Source organism: Budorcas taxicolor, chromosome 4 (assembly GCF_023091745.1).
Source record: "Budorcas taxicolor isolate Tak-1 chromosome 4, Takin1.1, whole genome shotgun sequence".
NCBI classification, from domain to species: domain Eukaryota; kingdom Metazoa; phylum Chordata; class Mammalia; order Artiodactyla; family Bovidae; genus Budorcas; species Budorcas taxicolor.
The window spans coordinates 93968156-93982161 of NC_068913.1; the positions used below are offsets into that span (position 1 = coordinate 93968156).

A 14006-nucleotide genomic window follows, 5' to 3' on the forward strand; every position below is an offset into this window, starting at 1 on the left:
ACAGACGTGTACCCATTCACATGTATAATTCTACCGCTTCAGAGTAATTTGTAGATACTTCCAGTATTCAAACAGACCCCCACCTAGAACCCCTGATTTAGCAGTTTGTATGTGACAGCTGTTTTATGATTGATTGGGATGAGGTGGTAGCTACAGATAAGCTGTAATTCTCTTTTTTCTCTAGTGTGGATCTATGAATGATTTGCACGTAAGGGTCTGGAGAAAATGGACTCACTGGATTAGAAGGAGTAATGTGGAAATAGTGAGAAGACAAATGGGCCCATGAAAGCCAGGTTTCCCCTTGATGGCACAGGCTGGCAGTCTCTGTTATGGGTATAAGCACGGGAGCAAAGTGATGAACTGACTTTGTGAAGAAGTCATGGAGTGGTGGTGTGCACTCTCAAAGGATTTAGTTAAAATAGTCCTGATGTTATCTTGGAATAAATTGATGTGGGCCTGGCCCAAGAGGGTTACAGCAGAGCCGAGTGAGCACAGTTAGGAAGGAAGAAAGGCTTGGCTGTAGGCAAGGACGCAGAGCAGAGTTAGGGGACAGCTTGGTTTCCTGGTTAACAAGACAGTGTTGTTAAAGGGGAGTTGCCAGCCAGGGCCTCCTGGTCTTGCCGCGTCATTCCCCGTGCCTGTGTCTGCTTTCCATCACTTTGTTTCCTTTAGATCCCTTGTATGGAAAAGTGGTTCTTTCTGTGAAACTGTTGGAATTCCCATTCCCCAGAAAAATTCACATATATAATTCTCCGACTATTTCAGGTTGGTTCATAGGTACTCCCAGCATTCTCCCTGAAGTCACCAGGTAGAGAATTCCTGGGACTTCCAAAGTGGTCCAGTGGTTAAGACGCCATGCTTCCAGTGTAGAGAGTTCTGGTTCATTACTTGGTCGGGGAACTTGATAAAATTCCACATGCCACACTGCATGGCCAAAAGATAAAAAAAATTTTTTTTTTAAAATCCCAAGAAGAGGGACTTCCCTGATGGTCCAGTCCTGAGACTCCACACTCCCAGTGCAGGGCGTTTGGGTTCTGTCCCTCCGCAGGGAACTAGATCCAGCATGCCACAACTAAGACCCCATGCAGCCAAATAAATAATTGAATTTTATGTTTTAAAAATTCCTCATGTGGCAACTATTTTATGATTGGGTTAAGGCTGGCTCTAACCATACATTCTTAGAACTTTTTCTGTAAACTTACAAAAATATTCAGAATACCGGTCTACCATTGTTGTATTGAATTTAAGGTCATGGCCTCTTTGCTACAAGATGAACTGATGATTCAGGATGTCAGTGGTGCTAAGGCTTGTGCCTTGGAGATGGAGGCTTTTCTGCAAAGGGCCCTAGAACTGAAGAGCAGACTATTTCTTTGTACAGAATGTTAGGTTCTAATCCTTTTATGCTAAGCAGTAGGCTAATCTCCCTTTTAACAACACCCATGTCTGCCTTTGCAGAGTTGATGATTTTATCTTCTAGTGGGAAAGCAGTAGCATCTCATACAGGAGAATTTCAAACTTGACAAGAAGAGCTTTCTGCTGATCTGAATGGGGTTCCTGTCCCATGCTATAGCTTCTAGAAGCTTCTAGAAGCAACCTAAAAAGCAGAGTTTTCATCCCTCTCCTTTACTGTTGCCTCTGTGTATGTGTGCGGCGTTACTCACTTTTCCCGGCTGGCAATGATTTCTGTCCATTATTGACACACTGGTCATTGCCATCTTTGTGCTGTGGCTGCTTGGAGAAGAAAGCTTCCAACAGGCACAGGCTGCATTCTGCCCGACTGCTTCCTTTCTCCCGGCCGGCCTGAGCTCCAGCCTGCCTTTGTGAGAAAGCAGCTATTAAGCAGACACAGCAGGCGAAGTTTAGAAGTCAGGAGTTTCATTCCTTGCCTAATGAAAAGGGATGTTGAGCCGTGTTTTCAGCCTGCAGGAAGCATGGGGAGAGGAGTCGCCATTTGCTCGGTGGAGCGGGCATTGGTGGAAAGCAAACCCACTACCTTCTATACCCTCCCAGGTCTTAAAAGTCAGAGTGCCCCCAAACCTAGGCCACAGAGGCTGAATTATGTAAGATACAGGGATTGCCCCACCGAGAAGTCATGACAAGCCAGCAGAAGCAGGATCTCGTTTTCATTTTCTGTATATACAGCTGTTAGTAGACAGGCATGTCCTATATGCACTTTGCATCCTGGAAGAAAAAGGTACATAGTATATTCCTTTCAGGAACAGCACTGTGGCGAGCCTACCGCTCTTGGTCTTTGATCCTTACTTCTTTGAGATAAGAGCAGGTATTACTGCACTGAGTTGTTCCCACAGATCCTCTCTCTCTAGAAGCCCTTGTGTCAGACTGATGGAGATTTTCTGGGGATGGCTCACCCAGGGCCCTTTCTGCAGCAGTGGGCAAACAAGGACCAAAGCAACCGCAGCACAGGGCGGGAGACCTGAGTCTCCCTGAGCGGGCATGAGACCGTTTAGCAACTTTGTCAGTGAGCCCTCACGCTGTGCGGCCTGGGTCCAGTGTACCATTTACTCTTTAGAGGTTGTCCTGGATGGGGGGTGGGGAGCAGCGTTTGTAGTTAGTATCTACAGATAATAATAAAAAAAACTTTCACTTTTGTCTCTGTTTTGTTAAACTAACAACAACTATTTCTCAGCTTAAGTATGATCTGCTGTTGTTCAGTCGCTCAGTCGTGTCTGATTCTTTGCGACCCCATGGACTGTAGTCTGCCAGGCTCCTCTATCCATGGGGTTTCCCAGACAAGAACACTGGAATGGGTTGCCATTTCCTTCTCCAGAGGATCTTCCTGACCCGAGAGTTGGACCTGGGTCTCCTGCATTTCAGATAGCCACCTGGGAAGTCCTTAAATATGATATTGCCTCCTGAGTGTAAATGAAATGTACAAAATGTGCCTGAAATCTTATCTGATTTAGCAATTGTATCTAAAGTATGAAAAGATGAAGTCTTTGAAGGTTTTTCCAAAATTAATGCCTGAATGCAACCAAGTATCTAATAATCTTTTTAGGAACAAGGTCCTAAACAAGGTCCTGCTCATGTCCATCACATCAGTGATGCTGTCCAACCATCTCATCCTCTGTCATCTCTTCTCCCGCCTTCAGTCTTTCCCAGCATCAGGGTCTTTTCCAGTGAGTCGGTTCTTTGCATCAGGTGGCCAAAGTATTGGAGTTTCAGCTTCAGCATCAGTCCTTCCAATGAACACCCAGGACTGATTCCCTTTAGGATGGGCTGGTTGGATCTCCTTGCAGTCCAAGGGACTCTCAAGAGTCTTCTCCAACACCACAGTTCAAAAGCATCGATTCTTCAGTGCTCAGCTTTCTTTATAGTCCAACTCGCACATCCATGCAGGACTACTGGAAAAACAATAGCCTTGACTACACAGACCTTTGTTGGCAAAGTAATGTCTCTGCTTTTTAATATGCTGTCTAGGTTGGTCATAGCTTTTCTTCCAAGGAGCAAGCATCTTTTAATTTCATGGCTGCAGTCACCATCTGCAGTGATTTTGGAGCCCAAGAAAATAAAGTCTGTCACTGTTTCCATTGTTTCCCCATCTATTTGCCATGAAGTGATGGGACCAGATGCCATGATCTTAGTTTTTTAAATGTTGAGTTTTAAGCCAATTTTTTCACTCTCCTCTTTTACTTTTATCAAGAGACTCTAGCTCCTCTTCACTTTCTGCCATAAGGGTGGTGTCATGCATATCTGAGGTTATTGATATTTCTCCCAGCAGTCTTTATTCCAGCTTGTGCTTCAGCCAGTCTGGCATTTTGCATGATGTACTCTGCGTATAAGTTAATATTAAGACTTAATTTTAAAGAATTCTGGTTTGTTTCAGATCTCATATGCATACTGTTATCCATATTTTCTGTTTGAGGTATGATGGTTTTTCCCCTTGGAGTAGTATGTTTAACCTTGGTTAAGTCCTAAATTTCTGCTTATGTCATAAAGCTCCTTTGGGATCATAGAGAGAAAGAATTTTAGTTTACCACCCCTCTGCTTTTACAAAGAACCTGTTTTCTGACTTGCTGCCCAGGCCCTGTTCTTTTTTCCTCGTAGTATATGAGGTGCTCTCCAGCCCCTAGGAGAGGCCAGGCGTTCAGCAATGTTCTCACATGAACCATCTGTTTACTGGGTAGGTCCATTTATTTTGGTTGTCCTGATTGTTAGAACAGGAGAAGGCTGTAGGCAGTTTGTGCCCCCACAGGACCTGCAGAAAGCTAAGCATGCCTCGCCCTGAAGGGAAGCAACTTACAATTGGGGTGACGGTGAGCTTGCCCTGCCTCACAGAAGGTTTGTTCCCAAGACTCCTCCTTCAAGTTTATGGTAGCAAAATGGGGAAAGCTTGTTGGTGGCAGGGGAGACTATAGAAACAGAACACAGTCTGGATACACACAGGGCTTAGGAGCTCAAAGAGTTGGAGCTTCTGTTAGTGTGGAGATCCCAAGAGACCAGGGGCTAAACCTTGAGAATCAGCCCCCATCTGTGGTCATCATCAGATTCCCTGAATGATAAAGCACTGGTCTAAAATTAAATGGAGAAATTTTGACCCACTTGCAATGTCTAAAGCCCTTGCCTTGATTCAAATTCAGGAGGAACTGTGGCATTCAAGGAACTTGGGAATATTTTCTTTCCATTAACAGTTCAGAGTAGAGCGAGTTACAGTTTTTTTAAATTCTGTATTTTGATTTCTTACCCTCATCACAGAATGGAATCTGAGTAGAACGGGAAGTGTTTTGTTTGTTGTTTCTGAACAGAGGATGTTTCGGATAAGTTGAGTTAAGAGATAGGTCCCCTGGGTGGAAAAGGAGGCAAGTGATGAGGGCCACATATGTAAGAAATGACTGTTCCACTTTGCACTGAGCAACTCCCACCCAGTTTGATTTGTGAATTGGATTTAGAAAGTTAGGACTTGAGAGTAATACCTTAGTTCTCTTCGTTCATGGAGCCTGAGTATGAGGAGGGCTGCAGTGTGGTTCATAGCGTGAGGGTCCGACACCTTGACCCTGGTCTGGGCAGTTTAACACTTTCTCTGGGATATGGAAACCCTAGAAAGTCTAGTTCATGAAGCAGACACATTCTTGAATCTTTCTCTGTCCCTAAACACAAATGTTCCCTACATGGCAGTATGCACAGAGTGTTAATCACTCAGTCGTGTCTTACTCTTTGCAACCCCATGGACTATAGCCTGCTCTGTCCATGGTATTTCCCAGCAAGAACCCTGGAGTGGAGGATTGCCATTTCCTCCTCTAAGTATTCGTGAAGGTCTTGACTAATTGCTTAGTGCTGTACCATCACCTTTGAGTCTGCAGTCCCTCACTGTTACACAAGTGATCAGGTCCCTGAAGCTACCACTCAAGGGATTAGGACGCAAAAGGTGGGAGATTGGACCAATTCAATTAGGACACATTGGACCAATCCAATTAGGATGCAGAAGGTGGTCAGATGTGTGTTGGAGGATCCCCTGCTAAACTCATTGTCATTACAACCTGAGACGGATCGAAAATGAGGCTTATTCTCAATTATGCACCTTTGCTAATTTCTTCCCGATTTAATTATTATTTATTGGCCATGCTGCACAGCTTGCATGATCTTAGTTACCCAACCAGGGATTGAGCCCAGGTCAGACAGTGAAAGCACTGCATTCTTAACCACTGGACCGCCAAGAAACACCCTTCTTCCCCCACATTAAAAAGACTTCTGTACAATATTGCTTCATTCAGGGCAATTTATCTTTTTACCTGGGAGAAACTTATTTCCATTAGAATTGGAACGCTAGGTACATATATTGCATTGAAAATGTTTCATGTGATTAAACCCAGAAAGAAACATTATTACTTCTGTTTTTTAGGAATGCGCTCTTCCAACTGATTTTTCTTTTATGCCTGGAACAATGCCTTTCATTTGGAGACAAGTTAGGGAGCCCTCTCTGATAACAAGGTGAACAGCTGGCCTTAACTAGCAGCCAAGCCATGGTTACTGGGCTTAGGGGAAGAGCAGATGTGTACCCTCCCTGCCATGGAATGTTCTGAAGAACACCAGCTACTCAGCAGTGTGCCTTCTGTAGTCACACATGCCCAGTGAACTGACCTCTCTTCTTGCCCCCTTTCCCACCCTCCTTACCCCTTCCCACTGTGGTTTGTATTTTCATTGAGCGCTTTTTTTCCCATTCCTGTTTCTTTACAGAGCTATTAAGAATGGCAAAGGATTGCATAGCAAGAAGGAAGTGCCTATCCACCGGGTCGCAGACATATCTGGGGTGAGTTGTGTCGTTGAATGGAGCCATGTGACTTTGAGGCGCCAAGAGCTTGGCTGCTGCTTCACTGAAGGGCCTCTGCTTATGTGTTTTCTGTAGCTCATTTGTTTTCAGGCACTGAATGTGAGTTTTTCCACAGCTTCTGCTAATGCCTCTGTAGAGATCCTGTTTTATTCTCTGGGAAAACAGAATTTAAACCAGGGCATAAAACCTCCCAGCTCTCCACCTGAATTTTTACTTAGTTGCTTTTCCATTTTCTTATTATCATGAGTTAGAAGATATTTCTCTTGAGTTGTGTTAAAATGAAATTACCTTAAATAAAAAAAAATTTCCTGTTTAATTCTGTGACTGCAAAGTCTTAGTGAAAAAAAATGTCAAATATAGATTTTCAGACAAGTTTAGGAATTAATCCTAATGAATGAGGCTGGAAAGTTGTGAGCATCCTTTGAGCTAACAGATCTATTAGATGATAGAAAAGAAGAGGTGATGAGAAGAAGTACTTTTGAGCTGCCTAAAGGCTGTGTCCAAATGACTGTTTGCGACTAGGATGTTAACTTGCATATTTAGGAACTTCTGTGTCTGAATTAGATACCTTTGTTAATTGAGGCAGTTTATTCATTTATTCAGCAAGTGCGTACGGTGCCTGGAACTGTTCTCAACAGTGAGGATGTAACAGTGAACAGGACAGATGAGGACAGATAAGGTCCCTACATGCAAGCACTAAAGAGAGACAACAGTAGTGCCAGGGAGTGACCGCTTGGAAGAGACACAGAGCAGCCCAAGGCGGTAGTGAGGGTTCTCAGTTTGATTTTGATCAGGGGGCCAGGGAAGACCCTCTGTTCCTGGGACACGCGCCATCCAGTTCTGCTCCCATAGTCACTACTGGGTAAGGAGGGGCTCCGGGTCCTGTGTAGAGAGAGCACATAGCCCAGGGGACATGACAGAGGAGGAGCTTGTCAGCCTCAGCTTGGACATTTGGACAGCTGGCCCTGGGCACCAAGAAGAAAATACTGTTGTAAACAGAAGCTCAGCCGAGCCCACAGCAGTGATGAATCCCAGTGTATCCTGTTCTGTTGTGTCCCCGAGCCTGACTCGGGCTCTACCTGTAGTTCCTTGTGATGACTACCAAACCCGTCTGGCCAGCTCTCTATTGCCTGAGTGTGGTGTTCCCCTGTGGGCTTCAACCACTGGCCTTCTGTTAGACTTTCCCTCTCTGTAGCAGTCGCTGCATACTACAGGTTGTGCAGTGTGGCCTATATTAATTGCTCTTCGGTCAAGATATCATGCCACTGTTTATCAAGTGAGGTGCATTGCTGTGTATCCCTCGTAGCTGAAGTCTGGCTTTTGAGCTGCAAGTGACTATGTTGCGTCTACTGAGGCTTATGTTTCACAGGTGATTTTCCCTGGTATCAGGCGAGTTTCCTCTTCCCGTTTACCATGCTGAGGAATTGTTCATGTGTGTATTAATTTCTCTCTGTATCTGCTGTGGCCTTCTCAGCCATATTTCTTTTAATGTCATTCTTTTGGTCAAATCAAAGGGTAATTTTTGTTTTGATTTTTTAACTGCAGCGGGGAGAAAGTTGTATTTTGGGAAACATAGTGGTGACTCCTGCACTGAGAGCAGATGTGCCCGCCCCAAAGCTCTTGTCTGGCCCACACTCTGGGGCCATCCAGAAGCTGAATTGAGCCCTGGGATGGTGCTCTGTTTTGGCCTGCAGGGTTCGTGTCCATGCTTAGAGTGCCCCCTGGGATCGAGGTGAGGCCCTTGACGGCTTTCTGAGGCAGAGTTACACTTGTTTTGGGATTGTCCTCTTGGCATTCCCAGCACAGTGTCCTAGTAATCTTCAGTGCTATCTTTGAATCTCATACTGCCTCCTACCTTGATGTGTTTCCTTTGTGTGGGTTTCGTGTTTTGGTAGCCATGAATCTTAGGGAACTTCAGTTTCATACGTACTTTTATTCTCTTTGCTGCCTAGATATTGGAGAATTGGTTTGTTCTTACATTACTCAAAAATAAATGCAAGTCAAATTCCTCCACTTACCACATAAATAAAAGAGGATAGCTGGATCACGTGGGAGAGTGAAAGTGAAAAAGCTGTTCCATTCAATAGATGTCAGAATGACCTTGTCCACCTTCATCACACATTATTCAGTTTAGATTAAAGGCTTTTTTGGTGCCCTCTCTAACAGAAGAGTTTTGTCTCCCTTTTCTAACCTTCTCTTCTTTCTGTCACAGTATCATGTTCAGTATGTGTGTGTTGAATTCTCTTGCACTATTTAAGTGTGATGTATGGGTCTCCAGTTTCCTGAAGTGTTCCGGTAATGTTACTGAGGGACCCGTGGTCAGGTGGGGTCAGTCAGGCCAATGGTTTACATCCAGGTGAACTAACAAACATTGGAATAAAGGTCATCTAATACAAACATGTGTAATGGTTTCATTAAAGTTTGTAAAAAAAATTTTTTTATCTTTGTGTCCCTCCCTCCCCTCGTTGGCCACCCTCTCAGTTGCAGGCTGTGGTAAATGGCAGTGCTCACTGAGCCAACAGTATATGCCGTATGCCACCACGATGTTGACTGTGAACTGATATTCATGCAGGACCTCTCACCCCACCCCAGGACACATCCTTGAGGGAGAAAAAGACATATGTGCTCTTAGTATTTTGTTTTCTAAACACACTCAAGTAATATGCTCTGTGGAGGAGGTTATATATCATGATTGGGAGACAGATAACCCATAAACTTGCTCTAGTCTTAATGGCCTCCCACTCTTAGAGTTGGGTTTCTACCCGTTGTTCCTATCTCTTCTCTTCTGTTTTGTAAAATCGATTTCAACGGGTCAGGGTTGGAGTGCACGAAGATGCCTCCTGTGGAGAGTTAGCAAGTGCAAGGCCTGCTTGGCTGACTCCCTGCTGTGGGGAGTTAAGTAGCCAGGTGTAGGAATGAGTGGCTGACTCTCCACTTGGGCAGGTGGGATGCTGGCCTCATCCTATGGTACTGAGGCAAGCAGGCCATTTCATGTGCAACCATCAGCTTTCCCTGGGACTGGACTGGACTGGGCTGATAGATGTTGGCTACCAAGCATGCTTTCTAACTTGGAGTTCTCTTGTCCCCAGTTGAGCTCTTACATGAGAACTCATCACAGTTTTTTCTTTTTGACTTTTCAAGAATGTTACGATGGCTCCCCAGTGTTTAGGTTGTGTTGGGTTTTGATTTTTGTTAAAGTAGATGATTTTTGACATCAGTGTCAGTGGAATGTAGTGTTTTTCATAAGGTTCATGGCATCTGTAATGCCAGATGCACAAACCTACCTTTTGACTGGGGCTAGGATAAACTTGACTCTTCTGCATCTCTGCTCCTGTTTTTCAGGGTATCCACTAAGGGGGGAAAAAATCTGGGAGTTTGGGTCCTGAAACAGTTGCTGGTTTCCTTTATTTCTGATTTTTGAAAGGTGAAGGAAATAGGCTATGACACGCACCTGTCACCGCAGTCCTTGTTCCCCTTGTCCGCTTCCCCTCCAGGCCAGGACGGTTCTGTGAGCATGAAACCCACTGAGAATCTGATCAACTTGGTGCTAGATCTGACTGCATTTGTAGAGTGGTTCTATGGCAACTGCTTCCATTCATTCAACCCTGTTTTCATTATTTGTGCCTTTTCTTTCTCCCTGATCCTGTCTCCACTCCCCACCTCTCCGACACACAAAAAGTCAGAATGCGAGTTAGTGGAATGTAAGGCTGTTGCTTATCTCCGGGTTATTATTGTTTTTGCTGTAGCCTACTCTGTAATAAATACAATCTCCCGCAGATATAACGTGCAAAACAGGCAATAAGATGTGGCTGGTGCATGGCTTACTGTTGTTCTGGTAAATCAGACAAATCAATTATAGTTCTGAGGCAGGAGAGAGCGCCCCGCTCCTCAGGCTGCAGCCCACGTGCACCGGTTTCTCCTCTGCCCCGCTCACTGGCACCAGGTGCATCCTAGTGACCACTGGACTGTCCCTCTGTTCGCTGTTGTGTCGTTTCCTCTCGGGTGCGTGTGGAGTTATGTGTGTTTGTTGACGACACCATGAGAGACTAGAGCCTCGTCCAGCATCCTATCCACTCCAGCCACACTTCTAACAGTCCCAGAACGGGTCCAATTACTAGGATGGGCCAGTCCACCTCCCAAATGTCTTCTGCATTTCCATGATAGGGAATCCTGACAACTCAGAAGCAGATTTTGCTGTTATTTATTCTGTTCTTCTGTCCTTTCTTGTATCCCCACAGGGCTCACTTCAAAATTGTCTTCTTTGCTCACATTACATAGTCACTTCCTAGTAACCTCCTCTAGCCATGACTGGCTTTTGTTGGAAATGCATGCTATTACTAATACGAATGTGCTGAACCGTGGCCTGGAATAGTCCAAAGACTGGCCCGTGGGGGTGGGAAGTGGATGGGGTGGGGTGGTGTTAGGCTTTCAGTTCCTTATTTCTCCATTAAATTGCGAAGCGAAGACCTGCAGAGTTGGCCAGTGAGGGTCTCACATGTAAATACAGAGGATGGAAGTATTCCTTTAGAATAAATAAGCGGGTAGGATGTTAAGCACGTCCTGCTGGCTCTGCCTCCAGGTTCTGGCTTTGCAGCGCCTTCTTCAACTTGAGTAGCCCTGTTGTCTTGTCCTGAGGGTGCTGGCAGCAGCCTTTCCGGTGGAGGCTTATGAACTGTTACAGAGGTTGTCCTTTTTTAGCTCCCAATGGAGTTGGGCCTCAGTGCAAGAGTTTTAAAATATTTTTGGCCGAAGAGATTTAAAATACGGTTTGTCCAGCAAGTCTGGGCACGGTGTACAGTCACACGGGAGCTTTATAACTCAGATCTGTGTTAACCTGCAGTTTCCCCTGTGTGTATTCCGACTTGGCTTGTTTAGACTGCTGACTCTAAGGTTCCGCTCAGCTTCGTATCACCAGTGACTTGCTAGTACCAACACTCCTTTCTTGTTTTCATAGCTCTTCCTGCTTTGGCTCCCCTTTCGCCTCTGAATAACCTCCTTAACATTCGAAGGTCCCTTTTGTGCTGACTGCACAAGGTCACGGCCAAGGGCCCTGCCTGGGAGTTCGGCTGCTTAGCCCTTGAGCTCCCTTCACACATGTATTTGCTCCCCTGGGGAAATCCCAGAGGAACCTCGTCCTGCAAGAGCCAGCACCCTGGCTGCTGACCTTGCTGCTGGAAGCCGCGTGTGCTCCATGAGGTTGACAGCCCCTCGTGGGGAACGCATGCTGAGCGCCAGTGCTGGGTTCTCACGTGCTATTTGGTTTTTGCCAATTTCGGGGAAGGTGCTATTCTCTTTGTTCCACTCCTCCTCTCCCCCCACAGAAGGTTCTGGAACTTGTCACTCCAGTCGGACTGCAAGGTGCAGCTCGTCAACCAGCAGTCTCCCCACAGTCTCGGAAACACAAGGCAACTGTGGTCCAGGCAACTGCAAGAGCAGAGTGGCCGCCGCACTGGGAATCTCTTCCTTCCTCCATCTACTGAGCCTTTCCTTTCTCCATCCCCTCCCCCGCTCCTCTCCCATTCCCTCCTGTCCTCCCCATCCTCCCATCTCTCCCCACAGCTCTCTTCTCCCCTCTCCTTCTGCAAGAGAGCTTGTAAGCAGACTGGTTGTAGAAGAGTTGGCTTCAGCTGGTCACCCTCCCTAATGGCCAAGTGCATCGCTTTATGGCCTTTTGTCCATAGTTCTTGCAGCCCTTGGAGTCCTGTGTGGCCAGTTCTTGTTTTGTAAAGCTCTCCTCACACTCCCCAGAACTGCAGCAGTATCCGTCTCTCCTTCTAAAGAAACCCAAAAGCATTTATGCTTTCCATGGGAATAAGAGAGACATCTTATCTTTCTTAGACTGAACATGTTTCTGAATGAAATTGCAAAGAAATGCTGGAATTTTAAAATGATTGTATTTCAGCTTCTATCACAGTTAGTGGTTGTATTTAAGCACCTCCTTTTACAAATTTAATCCAGTTTTCAACTGAGTTCTATTGTCATTTTTTTTTTTTTGCACTGTTAGACACTAAATGTAGGACATATTCTCTCACCTCTTTTATTTTGTTGGGAACATCATGAGAAATTGTTAGTAGAATTTGAAACTGGCAAGATGATTATTGGGTATCCTTTCAGTGGAATGCTGGGTGCTACCTGGTAAACCCTTTGGGGTTATCTGATGCTATAGCCCCTTTGCTTTTATCTGGGTCGTTTCGCACACCTATGGAGAGAGAATTTCATCTGAAAACCTGATAAGGAAGCAAATGATTCCTGTTTGTATAAATGTGGAAGCATTTGGATTAAAGTGGACGCATTACTCACTAAGTCACGTCCAATTCTTTTGTGACCCCATGGACTGTAACTCACCAGGCTCCTCTGTCCATGAAATTCTCCAGGCAAGAATACTGGAGTGGGTTGCCATTTCCTTCTCCAGGATCTATATATCTATATATCTCCTCCAGACCCTGCTTTGAATCACTTATAAAATCTTTCTGATTCCTTCATTAATAAGTGGGTAAATAAAATTTTGACACATCTTCATTTTATATTTGTATAGAAGTCATGAATTTTACTAGTTCCCTTTAAGAGACTACTTATAACATTGTTTTTATTGGCTCTTCTATACCTGAAAATGTAAAGAGTCATTTGGTTGCAGAAGTTCTTTTAAGAAATAAAGTTCTAAAGTGAATATGTCTCTTTCATCTGCAAAATGCCCCATTCCATGCCCCTGCCTTTCTTGGTCTTCTGTTTTCTTCACCAACAGGCTTTTGTGTTGGAAAATTTAGGTATCTTAGTAAGTTGACATAGAAGGATTGGACATTGAGGATAGGGCCCTGTGTCTAGACATGTGTTCCAGCTCTTAAATTCAGCACCTCTGAAGATATGTTTGATCAGGTGACTTGCCCAGAGGTGGACCATTTTTAGAGACAGGGTTTTTTGTTTTTTTTTTTCTTGCTTCTTTCAGTAAAATGTCTTACTTCCAAAATAATCTGTAGACTTGATGTGCTCCTGCAGTGAATTCTGTTTTCAGGAAGTTTTTCTGCCACACATTTGTCTAGTTCCCTTCTGATTTCTTGTTTAACTGACTTCACTCAGAGGGATGCATACAAATGAGCTCTGAGAAGCAGAGTCCTCCCTTTCATTAAAGTGGCCTGAGCTGCAGTTTTTTTGTCTTCCTTCCTTTGTTCAAAGAAAGGAGAGAGGAAATCGAGGGAGTCCTGGAGCATTTCTTCCAAAGAGAAAATGTCATCTGTTTTCAGACAGCTGCCTGTGGTATAGACTCTGCTTCCACTGGTTCATGCTCTCAGTTCTCTTTTCTGTGCTCTGGGCGTATGGGGAGATTGTTCTATGAGTCTGTTTTGTGGGTCCAAATTGGCTGAATGAGCCTGGTACGGCCTGGCTAAACGAATGTTCGGGTATGCAGGAGGCAGTTGATAAAATTTCTGATTCCCAGGTTCAGGTGTGCGATTGGGTTGTTCGATTTGTGCCATGACTGCCAAGTGATGTGATAAAACCTGAAATGTTTCTGCCCAGCCATGGCTTCACTCTCCACTTCCCCATCATAACACTACTTAGCCCTAGATTGAACTCATTTTGTCCTGTGGCTATCGCTTATATAAACATCTCAAAGTAAGTAATTTTACTAACCCAGACATTCTGCTTACTCGAGTTTTAAGGCTTTATATTTAGCATGCTTCCAACTTATTCCCTACAGAATGTTGTACAGAATGTTGGACACTCC

At 44.8% G+C, this 14006-nt stretch overlaps 1 protein-coding gene across 1 annotated transcript in view; it reads left to right on the plus strand.

The window, feature by feature from the left end:
- The window catches only part of SND1 (staphylococcal nuclease and tudor domain containing 1), a 419879-nt gene that overhangs the window by 233677 nt on the left and 172196 nt on the right, over nt 1-14006 (plus strand). The window contains exon 14 of the mRNA XM_052638359.1: nt 6193-6265. Within this exon, the coding sequence (XP_052494319.1) occupies nt 6193-6265 (73 nt within the window). The remainder of the gene's footprint in view (nt 1-6192; nt 6266-14006) is intronic.